General features: G+C 44.0%; 1 protein-coding gene across 8 annotated transcripts in view; it reads left to right on the top strand.

The window, feature by feature from the left end:
• Positions 1 to 14021, top strand: part of HDAC5 (histone deacetylase 5) — a 138530-nt gene that overhangs the window by 112164 nt on the left and 12345 nt on the right. For all 8 annotated transcript variants that reach the window (XM_053265633.1, XM_053265632.1, XM_053265634.1 and 5 more), the window contains 8 exons: positions 4630 to 4750; positions 6387 to 6436; positions 7614 to 7721; positions 9903 to 9958; positions 10571 to 10658; positions 12446 to 12565; positions 13522 to 13619; positions 13726 to 13844. In XM_053265633.1, coding sequence (XP_053121608.1) covers positions 4630 to 4750; positions 6387 to 6436; positions 7614 to 7721; positions 9903 to 9958; positions 10571 to 10658; positions 12446 to 12565; positions 13522 to 13619; positions 13726 to 13844 — 760 coding nt within the window. The remainder of the gene's footprint in view (positions 1 to 4629; positions 4751 to 6386; positions 6437 to 7613; positions 7722 to 9902; positions 9959 to 10570; positions 10659 to 12445; positions 12566 to 13521; positions 13620 to 13725; positions 13845 to 14021) is intronic.

The raw sequence follows: 14021 nt of genomic DNA on the forward strand, positions 1-14021 counted from the left end.
ATTGTGGCATCAGCTTTTCATGGACTAGAGCCCATGCCATCAGATGCAGGAAGTGTTTCAGACACATACACTGAGACAGACAGAAACAGGGCATGGACTTTAATTTTTTTTTTTAAGGGTGGGGGGGTGGGGAGGGAAACAGTGAAGCCAGAAGGCCATGAAATGCAAGAAATGCAGTCTGAGTCATGACTATGCAAACCTCAAGTGTATGCAAGATAAGCACTGGGACTGTGTACAAGCAGCAGTAATTGTTAACTACCTTCCTAGTCTTGCTATGCTAATTTAACACCTGTAGTGGGAGAAACCTTGCTTCCAGTTGAGCTGAATATAATCAAGCTTACTGAGGATGTCCTCAGTCAAGCTGTCTCCATACCAAAGACAAGACATGAGCTGCATTCTGCCTTAGCTTATGGGAGGAGAGGCCCAATCCCAGAGTGACAGCTACATCATCTTGTGCTACCTAGCATCACATTCCTGGAGGGGAACTCCTTCCTGAACTTGTCACAGGCTCCTACAGATAGCAGCCAGTAGCTTTAATTACAGCATCTCGCTTAGCTGTGCTGGCAGCATAGCTTTTGTTGTGTTGTCTAGTAAGCCACTTTGGAGATCTCTTAGATCAAAGGCAGGATATACATCTTTAAAATAAAAATACATATATTCTAGTTCAGCAATTTCAAATTAATGAAGCTACATTCTAATGATTTCAGCATTCTAATGATTTCTCTTGGTAGGATTCAGAGTCTGTGATGACTGAAGCAGTGGTAACTGACCCCACCCCCCTTTATATGTACCAAGGATAGACAATATATGTAGTTTCATTAATCCAAACTACATGTTGAAAGCCTGGACCTAGCTCTAAGAGTGCTAGATCTTACAGTGGTCTGGCAGGATACATAGTCAGAACTCCTACTTGTAAGCACAATCAGATTCCTGGGAAGTCAGCACTCCTTATGGCTAGAAGTAGAAATGTGCCAGTTATAGGAACTATACTGTGACATGAATGTGATCCAAGACGTTATTTGAACATGCATACCCATGAATAAGTTTGTATTCAAAATGGGTGAATTGACTTATGTTGAGTTTTCGGTCTCCATACATTATAGTCATATGCCGGCAGACATACCGTGTCACGTTCTGTCTGCCTTGTAATGGAACATGTGCACAGTTGTGTAAGAGCGCAAATGTAGTTGCACACTCAATAAGTATTGGAAATAATGGATGTCAACCGTGCAACTGCATTGGTGTGATTTCCCATGTTTGTGCAAGTACATCCTAGCGCAGCTGTGCACACAGTCTGTTACAAGTAAGACAGAATGTTGTGCGGTACAGCAGCCACTCTGTGAATTAAGTCTATACATCAGAAGAATAGCTGTGGGTGTAGTGTATTTTATATTTACAGTTTTTTAATTACTGTTATTTTTATGTATTTTTGTACTTGAGTTATTGAGAAGGATGTATGTGGAAAATAGACAGTGGATGAAATAAGAATGGTATCTGTCAACATGAAAAGTTTTATGTGACCCTCAGGGACATATTTTCGGGTAACGCAGGGCACTTCCAAGGGAAGAAGAAATTGGCAGGAGTCCTCCTCCCCCCCCCCCCCGTGCGATTGGAACTACAGAGCCCAGGAAGCTCTCTGCAGCAGGAACACTTCTTTCCAGCATGTGGGTGCATGCTTATGTCAGCCCTAAGTTCGTAGTGCCCCTTTAGGATGGTGACATTGCACTAACGCTGACTCCTAGATGGTAGTCTGTGCACACAACTGGATGAGACATCTTCAAGATGTCTAAAATGAGCCAAGGGGGAAATTACATGCAGATGTATTTGATTGGAATTGGGTTATTTGGGCTGCTTCTGGCAGTTAAATCACTTTGAAACTGATTAAAGGGTGCTATCACAAGTGATGCTAAAAATAGTTTTCTGTGTATATGTGTGTGTATGTGCATGGGTTTTTAAATTATTATTACTGTTGATGTGAATAAGGTTATCATAGCACTTAAAATGGTGGACATCATTTTTTAAACATTCAAATGACAGCCCTTGAAAATGTGGCTGTTTTTAATTCCAATGATCTGGTGCATCCCGTTGCCATGATCAAGACAACGGTGGTCTTAAAGATATGCATTATTGTATGCCGATTGCCACTTTTTCACCATAGCAACAACAGGGTCTCTACCCGGGGACATGACCTCTTCTGCATCAGGAAATGCTGGGTGTGATAATTCTAAAGCATGAAAATATTAACATTTGAAGATGCACCAAGCAGGTGGGTGTGAAGTTGTCATGGGCAAATAATAATTTTTTTAAAAAAATTTTCACAGTGTCTCTTGTGAAAGCACCCTCAGTTCATAGCATAAAGAGGCTTTTGCAGCCTGGTATTGGCCTGTAGAATTCTGCTAGTTTTATCTGTGCAGTTTTCAAGATCTATGCTTGACTCTGTATCATCACCCTCATTCCCAACATTTGGAATTACACAAACACCCGCTCTTCAAACCACCTTAAGGGTGTAAGTGAATTCAGTCTTTGACAGTTTGACTCACCCTGGTGTGAAGATGAACCTTAAACAAATGCATAAGCCGGGGGTCCTCAGATGTTCGACTACAACTCCCATCATCCCCAGCCACAAAGGCCATTGTGGCTGGGGATGATGAGATTTGTAGTCCATCAACAGCTGGGGACCCAAGTTTTGAGAAGCTTTGGCATATGGAATACAAATAAATACAACTCATACATTTTGTGACCAGTTAAAAGAAAATATCACATATGTTGATTTTAAAATGAAGTTGTTCACTCACTTTGACCGTTAGAGGTAAGTATATGAATGATAAGCTCCACTCCATATAGAATGGGCCGTGAGTTCTGATGCTGTACTGTTCTGTGCTAACGCAGCAATCTACCAAGGTTCAGATGCATCAACTTGGTGCTTCTTTGTTCTTGTTTGCTTTCCTTTGAAGAGAAATCTCCAAGGGAGAGAGAGAGCACATCTTATGAAATTGGGTCCCAGTTAGGCCTTGCTGTTCTCTGAGCTAGTCCTGCTGCTTTCATCAGCTGAGTGGATCCAACAATTCTCCAAGGAGAGGGGGAGTTATTTTCAGAACTGAATTCCTGCCTTCCTGTCATTATGTGGTAATTCCATATAACTCAATGAAATGCTGAGCCACCTAGTGGAGAAATATTAAACACCAGCTTTTTGTTAGGGACATTTGGTATTCTAAGGCCAGGTTGGCAAATACTATTAATGGACCACTTTTAAGTTGGGGATGGTGGGCACTGAGGTGGTCTGTCACCTGGTGCAGTCACTCCTCTTCCTGCCCAGTTTCCTGTTTTCTGACACCCATGTTCTCCTTATCCCAGCCTTGCAATTGTCTGACCACATGTCACTTTTAAGTCTAGTTCTCACAGACAGCAGATGAAGTAAACCTGTGTCTGTGCCGTGCCCGTTCAGACTGCAGATTAGGGCCTTGTTCTTTCTCGGGTTAGGGGAGTCTAGAAATACTTGAGTCTAGAAATACTTGATTCAGGAATTGATTCATACTTGATTCAGCATGAGATGAAGCAGGCACTGTTTTGAAGTCTCCTGCCTGTTTCCATCAGTTAAATGAATTCTGCAGTTCTCCAAGGGAAGGGAAAACTACCTTCACCAAATTCCGGCCTTTTCTGCAGTGATATGATGATTCCGTATAACCTTATGGAATGCCTGTTAACTTCGTGGAGAAACTTGGGGTGGGGCCATAACTTAGAGCACATACTTGGTGTGTAGAAGGTTGTAGATTCAATCTCCAGCTAAAATGATCTCGGTTAGGAGGGCTGCAAAATGCCCGAGACCTTAGAGAGCTGCCGCCAGTCAGCATAAACCATACTGGGTCACAAACCACACAGTTTGACTTGTAGGAGCCATAGCTTAGTGGTAAAGCACCTACTTTGCATGCAGAAGGTCCCAGGTTCAATTTCTGGCATCTCCAGGTATGGCTGGGGAAGACCTCTGCTTGAAGAAGACGGTTTCCTATTGTAGTAGAAGGCTGCTTCCTATTAGGAAGCTTCATATTCGTATTGTACCCTTTGTGCGAGAAATATTTCCAGAATCTGTTGAATTCTTCACCTAACAGCAGGCTCTTTTACACTGAGATTGTCCCAGGAAAGGAGAACATGGTAAGAATGTTGTTAACTTACTTAAACAGTGTCAGAAGTTTCTGAACATTTGGATTGTAATATACAAAAGGTGAAGACTTCTCCACTGTACGTTCAGGAACAAAGGATAGTAGGGGCTGAAAGGCCACAAACCCTTCCCCCCCACGCATGATTTACAATTAGAATGGATACTACAAAAGTGATAGAGAGACTGGGCATACCAGTGGATGAGAAAGAGAGCGGTTTGGAAGTCATGGCCAAATTTGGCCCCAGAACAGGTGGTTGCTGGCCCCCTAGCCTGAGATTGACCTAGATTGAAGCTGGCATTGTACTGACACTCATCAACCAAATTAACCAAAAAACTGACACAAATCTCAGGATCCGTGTTGGTAAAAATGACTTTGGAATCAACTGCGACATCGGACAGAGAGCTGTTACAAAGGATTTTCAGAATCCCTACTTATACCTTCTGCCCCGATCTCTCTCTTTTTCCCCTACTAGAGGATCCGAGGCCGGAAAGCAACGCTAGATGAAATCCAGACAGTCCATTCGGAGCATCACACGTTACTATATGGAACCAGCCCCCTGAATCGGCAAAAACTTGACAGCAAGAAATTGCTAGGTAGGGAGTCCGGTTGTTATTTCACATGTCTTTATTATCTACTGTAGGCTGAGCGTTGTACAGAAGAGTAGTGGTGTGTTCTCCAAGCCAGAGGTCTTGCCATCTACATTTGAGACACATGACCAGGCTGTAAGCAGGGGTTAGGGATTTACAGATGAGTAGTGAAAATGGGGTAGAGAAGGGTCAAGAGGGGGTAAGGGATGCAGGTCATATAAGACCAGGATGAGTCAAGAGGCTTTTCTGAAGAAGGGGCTGTTGTAAGAAGATGAAAGAGGGAAGGGTTGCGTTTAGATAAATAGAAAAAAAGCCGGTCCAGGCATAGGGAGCAGCATAGCAGGAGATACGGGAGGAGAGAGAGGGAAAGGGGATTTGAGATTTGAACTTAGAAGGAATGGAAGGATCAATGATGTCATGATGGAGATGGATGAGAATAATGAGATATTCAACATAAGCTGCACAAGCAGAGGCTTTAGTATAGGTCCAAAATTCAGTATCTTGACAATTTCAGTTTTCACTTCAAAGAAATAAAATAAAGGTGCTAGTCTTTATGGTTGTAAACATTTGACTGGAAAGTATGTGGGCAGTGCTTGGTGAAGTATCAGAAACCTGCAGGAGGGGCTGATCAGGATATCCAGAAGGCCAAACTTTAGTGCCTTTTCTTATAAGTAGCAGAAGCAGCAATTTTATACCAACTTGTTTGTATGATATATAAAGATCACATAATTGGACTTTTCTTGGTGCAAAAGTCTGAGTGTTTTTGAATCACAGTGTGATTCAAATACAATTCTGTATTTTTCTGGGTAATAGGTAGGATCAGATTTAGTGCTTAAATACAGTGAGGGAAGGGAAAGGGAAGGAAGGTACATTAGAATATTTTCCTAAATGCTTTCGAATATCAGAGCTTTTTAGCAAATGCTGCCTTCCCCTTTAAACCATACAAAGAAACAGCTGACCAGATCTTATTTATTGTTCCCAGTGTGTTTCAATTTGCAAAATCTTTCTCAAAGGAATTTAAATATCTTAGGAGATAATTCAGCACAACTCCATGTAAACCAGATGTTTAAATTTCTTTGAGAAAGATCTTGCAAATTGAAACATTTTGGGAACAATGAACAAGAATACCAATCCTATCAGATGTTGTAATTATGCATGTCTGATTCATCAGTACTTCTTTTTTCATTACATGCCCTTTAAGCCTTACCTCTACATCTGTTGGGAACTAGAAATTTTGCTCTTTTTAATGAATGCTGAGATTTTCATGAATGGTACAGACAAAATGGCCATTTCACTGTAGTTATTATTATTATTTAAATTTTTTATTTAATTTATATACCGCCCTTCCAAAAATGGCTCAGGGTGGTTATGACAGTAAATAGTCTTCCCTGAGTATATGTGCTGTGCAGATGCCATTCGTTATGGATAATTTGTTGTGTGAAAGTCTGTCTTTTTGACAATGGCATAAGATCTCGTTGTGGTACAAATCTTCTGTGCTCCACCTCTTTATAAGGTCCCCATTCTCATCCTGTTGGCTTCTCCAAAGTAAACAGGGTATGGGTTTTTGTGTACACATGCCTGACATGTTCCCCACCTGTTGTAAGTGTGTTCTGGCTTCTTCTCTGTCTCACGGTTTCTGCAGGTCCCCTTACTCAGAAGATGTATGCTGTCCTCCCATGTGGCGGTATTGGGGTGAGTACATGGTTCTCAAAGAAACTGTGCTTTTTGGAGAAATATGCTTAGGGGACTTTTTGTGTTCCTTCTTAGAACCTCATTTGTATTTTGTCACATTGTGTCTCTGATGTTTATCATATCTTCCTGTCCTTCTGGATTTTCCTGTAACTCTGCCTTCAGGTCTCTCAAGCTCTCCTTCCCAGAGACCATATTATGGTTTGGAAAATACCTTTCCAGAACATTTGGGCTCTATAGAATGAGCATCTCTGGGTCTGTGAAGCCCTGCTGTGAACACTGGCTTGCATACAGCAAAGGTTAGAACCATCTGTGCTGCTTTGAAGCTCTGCAAAGCAGATCCACACTGCTGCAAAGCTGGTCTGTTCCGTTCCTACTAACCATTGTGCAGTTGCAGTTGCAACACTACTTCTGTTAGGAGAAAGGGGAGTAGCATCACAACTGTGATTGTGCAGTGGTTAGTAGGAATGGAACAATCTGGCTCCGCGGCAGCTCAGACATGCTTCGTAGAGCCTTGCAGCTGCACAGTATGTGAGCCTCTGTTTGCCCCCATCTAAATGGGCTACGCCTCATCTCCTAGCTCTATGGCTCTTCACCTACACACACGCCCTTGCAGTCTTTAAAACATCCCAGCCCTCACTTTGTACATGATCAAGACAGACACACATTCAAAGAAATGGGTCCGCTACTGTCAAGTCTGTGAATTTCCCTCAATTTTCAGGCATGTGTGAACCTTGACACTTCTCTTCTTAAAAAACTAAGCATGCATCCACACATGTGCACCCAGAGATTGTCCTTATGCTAGTCCATTGGCACAGCCTACACAATGACACACCCAACCCATCCCCTTATTGTTTCCTTTGCAGCCTCTTTCCCCCCTCCTCCAAATTCACCAGGAAGCCCCAGCCCCCACTTGGATGGCTGGAAAATGCCCAAAGAGTGGGCATCACTCCAGGCTTTCCGCTTACGGTGACCAACAAGATCTTGAAAGAGGCAGAGATGCACTCATGTATCTTCTATGTATCTTCATGTCTAGCTTGGCCCTTCAGTACTGCTGATAACCCGTATAAAGTTCCTGCCTACCCTCAAGCCCCAGGAGGTGATTTTAAAAGCTGGACAGTTTTGCCCTACTTCACCTTTTAGTTCCTGCAGGTGCTCTGATCTGTACCTTCCATGGCAGGTTGACAGTGACACAGTGTGGAACGAGATGCACTCATCCAGTGCGGTCCGCATGGCTGTTGGATGCTTGGTGGAGCTGGCCTTCAAAGTGGCATCTGGGGAGCTTAAGGTGAGTTCTGCCCAGCACGCAACTTCTCCATGTTGCAAACCACCATCACCACCCCACTCTAAACCTGTGCTGGGAAGCAGGGCCCTTTCCTGACTGCTGACAATTGAGGGTATTCTGGTGGGGCCCTGGGAGAGCAGGGACACGAGGAGCAGAAACGGCAGGGATCTAGAGCAGGGTCCAAGAGCAGTGCAGGACATGGCACCAGCCAATGAGCCAGAAGCAGCCCCAGTTTTTGGCTGCAAGCTCCTGTGAGAGCTTGGCGTTTTTGGCCTGTGGCATTAATGCAGAGGCATGGGATTGCCAGCATCTGTTTAGAAAGCAGGCTAGGGACCCAGGAGGAGACAGGCAGCAAGAGAGAAGGCTGAGGTTGGGAGGCAATATGCCCACCTCTAAGACGAAGCAACCCGGGGAGCAGAGGAGGGGAGTGGTTCCAAGAACCCTGCTCTCCTAAATACTGAGACATCAAAGAGGGTGGGTAAAATAGGATACTGAAGGCTAGGCAAATATGGGAGGACTGTCAGCCAGGGGCATATTTAGGGTGAGGCAGGCAGGGCATGTGCCCCGGGTGCCACTTGAGGGAGGCACCATTTTAAAAAAATTTCAAAAAAATTTTAATGGAGACCGAAAACAAAATGGTCACCACACATGCACAAATGGCCTCTGTGAGGCCCTAGGCCATGCCAGGCCTCACAGAGGCCATTTGAGCATGCGTGATGGCCATTTTGTTTTCGGTGGCCATTAAAATATATATATATATATATATATATATATATATATATATATATATATATTTTTTTTTTTTAAATGGCCACTGCACATGCTCAAATGGTCCCTGTGAGGCCCTAGGCCTTGCCAGACCTCACAGAGGCCATTTGAGCATGCGTGGCAGCCTCCAAAATGGCCACCACACCAATCTTTGCAGGCCCAAACAGGCCCAAAAATCAGCCCGGGATGGGCTGTGGTGGTGAATTGCCAGCGGGGGGAGGGGGAACCTTTTCAGACACCACCCCCAGGCTTTAGGAAGCCCCCCGAAGGGGCTACAGGTAAAAAAAAATTGTTATAATATAGCATAATATAATATAGCATAATATAATATAAGTCACTGTACACATATTCAGTTTGGCACTATGTACAGAGAATCAGGGCTTGTGAATACTGAGCTGAAGCTTATGAGCTAGGATTGCATTCATTTGCTCTTACTTTGCTTCTTGTGATAAGTGAGTTAAATGTGATGTCTTAATAATATGGCTATTAATGGTGAGTTTGTCTTTGACTCAGTGTGAAATCCTTAGTATTAAGGCCACTGGGAGTTTCTTGCTCTATTTCTCTCATTTTAACTGTCTTTCTGAAATACTAGAATATATTCCAAGCAGTGACACAGTTTACTCTGCATATCTTTTAATTATCTTCAGAGTATCTGGGAAAAGCCAAATTCTTCATTTATTTTTAAAACTTATGTAATAGTGATGCTACAATGCACAGTAGAGAATTAGACAGGCACTTCTGTTTAGTTTTCCAAGTACATCTCCACATAGTATTTGGGTATTTCATGAGCCCCAGCATACTGAAATTTGTAGTTTCCCAGCATTTTTTGGTCTGGCTACATCCACTGCTAAATAGTTTTTGAAATATTAAAAGATTAACGAGCTTGACTTGTATGTTTGATATTATGGTAAAGTTATCTGAAAGATGGGTGTCAGATATTTGGACAAGGGGGCGCAATTTCATTGCTTGCCCTAGGCGCTATTTCTCCTAGATATGCCTCTGCTGTCAGCACGGGGCGGATGGGTAGTCTTGCCGTACAAAACAGAATTTTGGCGACAGTTAGCCTTGCTTAGTTGTTGCTGACAGCCAGGTACACAAAGAAACATGTCCCAACTACTGCTAGGATCCCCAGTTTCTGTGCTAAAAAATTCTAGTGCTTCAATCAAAGTGTTTCTGAGCGCGTGCCTTTGACAAGAAGCAGCTCTAAAATGAGATCAGTGTAGGGCTAGCATATCTGAGCATGTATGGAGTGTCTCAAGGAAATGGCGGCGTGTGTGTGTTCTGCCCTGGATGCACCTCAGTGTGGAATTCCTGCTCCCCGTTTGTGGTACTCCATGACCTTGCTCTGTGGGTGAAGAGTGGTGAACTGGGGGCTGCACTTGGCCGCCCTTTATCTGCATCTTTTTCGCCCTGCAGAATGGATTTGCTGTCATCCGGCCACCAGGTCATCATGCAGAAGAGTCCACAGCTATGTGAGTGTGAAGCACCAAGGAGGAAAAGGGGGATATGTATACTTAACTCTAAATGAACAATCCCTGCTTTCTGTTTGGAATGTGAAGATGGGGGGGGCAGAAGATGAGGGTTGGGGTTTGTTTTCCCTTCACATGAATGTCACTTTCTGTCTGTTCCTCTCCTGAAGTCCTGTGAGCCACTTTGGTTTGGAATCTTGTCCTTGCACGTGGGTTTATTCCAGGGTCAGTGGCCCCTGACCATGGAATAATATGCCTATTTTTTTCAGTTGCTTGGGGGCCCTCTTAGAAGCCTCCAGAGCCACTGCCAGTCGGTGTCGGCAGTACTGAGCAAGATAGGCCTTGCATAATGACTCCGCACAAGGCAGCTTCAGAGGTTCAGTAGGAAAAGTTGTTCCCTCTGTTTTCAGAGGAATCCAGATGCTGGAGATGCTGTCAGACTACCGAGAATAGCTTTCTTCACCTTACCCTGCTTGTGAGCTTCCCAAAGGAACCTGGCTGGCTCCCTCTGGAGAGAGCGGGCTAGCTAGCCCAACACGATGGCTCTTTGCTTTGTTGCAGTATTCTGACCGTGTCATTTTCCTCTTTTTCTTCTTCTTCTTTTTTGTCTCACAGGGGCTTCTGCTTCTTCAACTCTGTTGCCATTGCTGCCAAGCTCCTCCAGCAAAAACTTGCCATCAGCAAAATCCTCATTGTGGACTGGGTAAGGGTGTCTATGGCTGCCACTGTAGGAGGTCACCACTCCTTTTACACACACACACACACACACACACACACACACACACACACACACACAGAGGCTTCTTTTACCTGTCTTGCCTTCTGCTGGCTTGTCAGCTTACTAGAGTGCTCCTGACGGAACTGTTGATATTCTGTTTTGCTACCAGTTACAGTATTGTGCATTGTGGACTACCTTGGGCACAATTCTGTGGAAGAGTCGCCTGCAAATTATAATTCAAATCTAATAAAGCACAGCTAGTTCTACATATATGCATCGTGTATACTAGATGGGGCTGTATGCATGTCTGTGTACAAAAAATAAAGGAATAATTGGGCCCTGGCAATTGTAGAGAACAGCAGCTTTCTTTTTCAAGGGATTCCTGGGGCAGTGTTGCTCCACTGTATGAGAAGCTGACCTGTCTGAAAGAACCATAGCTGCATGCTGGGCTGCTCTTTTCATTTGTTTGTCCTTCCCACATCCTCTCTTGCCCGGTGCAGGCCCTTGTGTCTCCATGCTGTTCCTGCACAACTAAACAGATGTATGGATGACATCGATAACCTGCTTTTCTTCCACCATGGAACTCAAGGCAGCATTCCTTGGTGGTCTTCCATCCAGGGAGTGACCAGAGGGCAATTCCAAGGGTAACAGAATCAGGCATGTTACTACTTTTTCAGTGACTGTAACCATAAACAGTTTTTCAGCTTGATATTATGCATACCCACTGGCAAGAGAACATCTCCTACTATAAGGCCATATTTTTTTAATAAAAACCCTTAAATGTTATAGTATCTGAAATGTCAGTAATAGTATCAGAAATTATGTCCAAAAATTCTGCTATTGACATATTTTGCATATTACAGATACTATCTATAATATTTAAGAGGGTTTTTTTTGTTTTTTAAAGGCCTTTATAGTAGATATTCTCTTGGCAGTGGGTATATATAATATCAATGTGAAAATTTGCTTATCGCTCCATTCATTGAAAAAGTGGTAACATACCTGAATGCTACCCTTGGACTTGCCACAGAGCTAGATTTGCTTAACCTCAGCAAAGTTGCCGCTTTTCGGTTTGCTGCACTGACACAAGAGGCTTATGTGTGAGCCTGTCCATTTGGATGGCCTCTTGTGCCGATTATGACATCTATCATCTCCTTGTTTGTTCAGCGAAGCATGCCCAGTTCCTTCAGCCTGTCTTCATAGGATTTGCCTTTTGGCACCTTGTGCATCCTCTGAATCCCTTCCAGCATCTTCCTTGAACTGTGCCCAAGAAGCAACAGGGTGTTCCAAAGGAACTCTGTGTGGACCTGAATGGTTCCTGAATCTTGGAACTGAGGCATCTGTTGACATGGTTTGGAGTGATGCTGGATTCTTGGTCTGTTTGTAAAACTGTATTTATTTGTTGTCCACTGTGATCTCTAACAGCCCTGTGCATGTTTACTTGTAAGTAAATCCAGGTTGGGCTTACAAAGTAAATGTTCTTAGGACTGCAGCCTAAACTTCTCTCAAGTAGCTGCTGGCTTTGTTTAGCCTGTTTTTATAAAATACTTGGATACTTGTCTGTTTGTGGCAATTAATTTTATTCTTCTCCAATTTACTGTAAAAGTCCCTGGTGTAGTCTGCCACGACATCAATAGCAGAAGAGCACTTGGCCTTTGACGCCCATCACTAATCTCAGTCTGGATTGGGCCATTCCTCTGATTTGATTAGCTCAGGACAATGTGTCCTTATTGGCCGATACCTGGTCACATTCTTCCCCTTTGCTCCTGCAGGATATTCACCATGGTAATGGCACTCAGCAGGCATTCTACAGCGACCCCAACATACTCTATATCTCCCTCCATCGCTATGACAACGGCAATTTCTTCCCAGGCAGTGGAGCCCCTGAGGAGGTAAATGCTTCACCTGTATTCATTGCTAGTGTTTGGAATATAGGAGATGCTAGTGCTGAAACCATATTGAAATCCCTTTCTGTTCTCCCTTTGACAAAATTGGGTGTTTTAAAACTGAATAAAAATAAAAGGGAAATCCTGCTGAATGTTTGTGGGGAGGGAGAATAAGTGGATTTTGACTAGATTCAGAGCCAAGTACATCATCAAACAAGCAAAGACATCGTAGGAGAGCAGAGCTCACCCCAAAACAGGAAAGCCCACACTGGTTCCTGCAAAGAGGTAGATCTGTGTACACCCAAAGTGGTTCTACAAAGAAGGGGAGAATTGCAGAGGAAAAACAGAGCTGTCCAAAAGAGCTGCAGAACCCCAACGAAGACCAGAATTTCATCCGTAAATGTCGCCCACCACCCTACCTCTTGGGAGCGGCCATCTTGTGTGGGGAGTGATTTTGCTGTCTAGGAGATAGCTTGGCAAGGAGGATGGAGGCAAGAGCCTTTTCACTGAGAGGTCAAGAACGCGAAGAGGATTTGTAGCCTCCCAAGCAAACATGGTCCATTTGTATGAACTGTTTCCTCACCACCAGTGTTCCCTGTAACAGGGATTCCCAGATGTTGTTGACTACAACTCCTATAATCTCCAGCCAAAGGCATTGCAGCTTGGGATGCTGGGGGTTGTAGCCAACATCTGGGAATCTCTGTTAAAGAGAACACTGTCCACTACCACCCAGTATTTTGAGATTGACTAGCATTTTTCTCAGCATGCATCCTGCTTGCTGCTGCCCAGGTGCCTCTCCCTCCTTTCCCTGCTTCTTAGCTCATCTCTCCCACTGGAATCCGTTGACAGACTGGCCACCCTATGTTGCATAATTGACTTATTGTCCCCTTTCCCCCTCCCCCTGTTAGCCCAAGCTATACTGAGAGCCAACTTCAGTTAATTCTGAGGTTTTTCTCCTCCAGGTTGGCAGTGGGATTGGTGTAGGCTACAACGTAAACATTGCCTGGACTGGTGGAGTGGATCCCCCCATTGGTGATGTGGAGTATCTGACTGCCTTTCGGTAGGGGTGCCAGTAGACGCTATCCTTGGTGGGGTTTGCGTGTGGCCTTCTGGCAGCAGTGTCCACATGGGTGAAAGTTTGAGGGCTCCTTTCTGTTTTCCCCTAGGACTGTGGTGATGCCAATAGCCAATGAATTCTCACCAGATGTGGTCCTCGTTTCTGCCGGCTTCGATGCTGTTGAAGGCCATCTGTCCCCATTGGGTGGATATTCTGTCACGGCCAAATGTGAGTGTGGAACGTATGAGAGGGAGGCTCCATCCTCAGGTAGTAAACAAAATAGGCCGCCCTTCCTGGCAGAAACCCTGCCAATGTTGTATAACTAGTTATTTATTTCCTACATTTATATCCCTCCCTTATTCCATTGTGAAACTGAAGATGGCATATGTGGAGTTAGGGAACATA

Source organism: Hemicordylus capensis, chromosome 6 (assembly GCF_027244095.1).
Source record: "Hemicordylus capensis ecotype Gifberg chromosome 6, rHemCap1.1.pri, whole genome shotgun sequence".
NCBI classification, from domain to species: Eukaryota; Metazoa; Chordata; class Lepidosauria; order Squamata; family Cordylidae; genus Hemicordylus; species Hemicordylus capensis.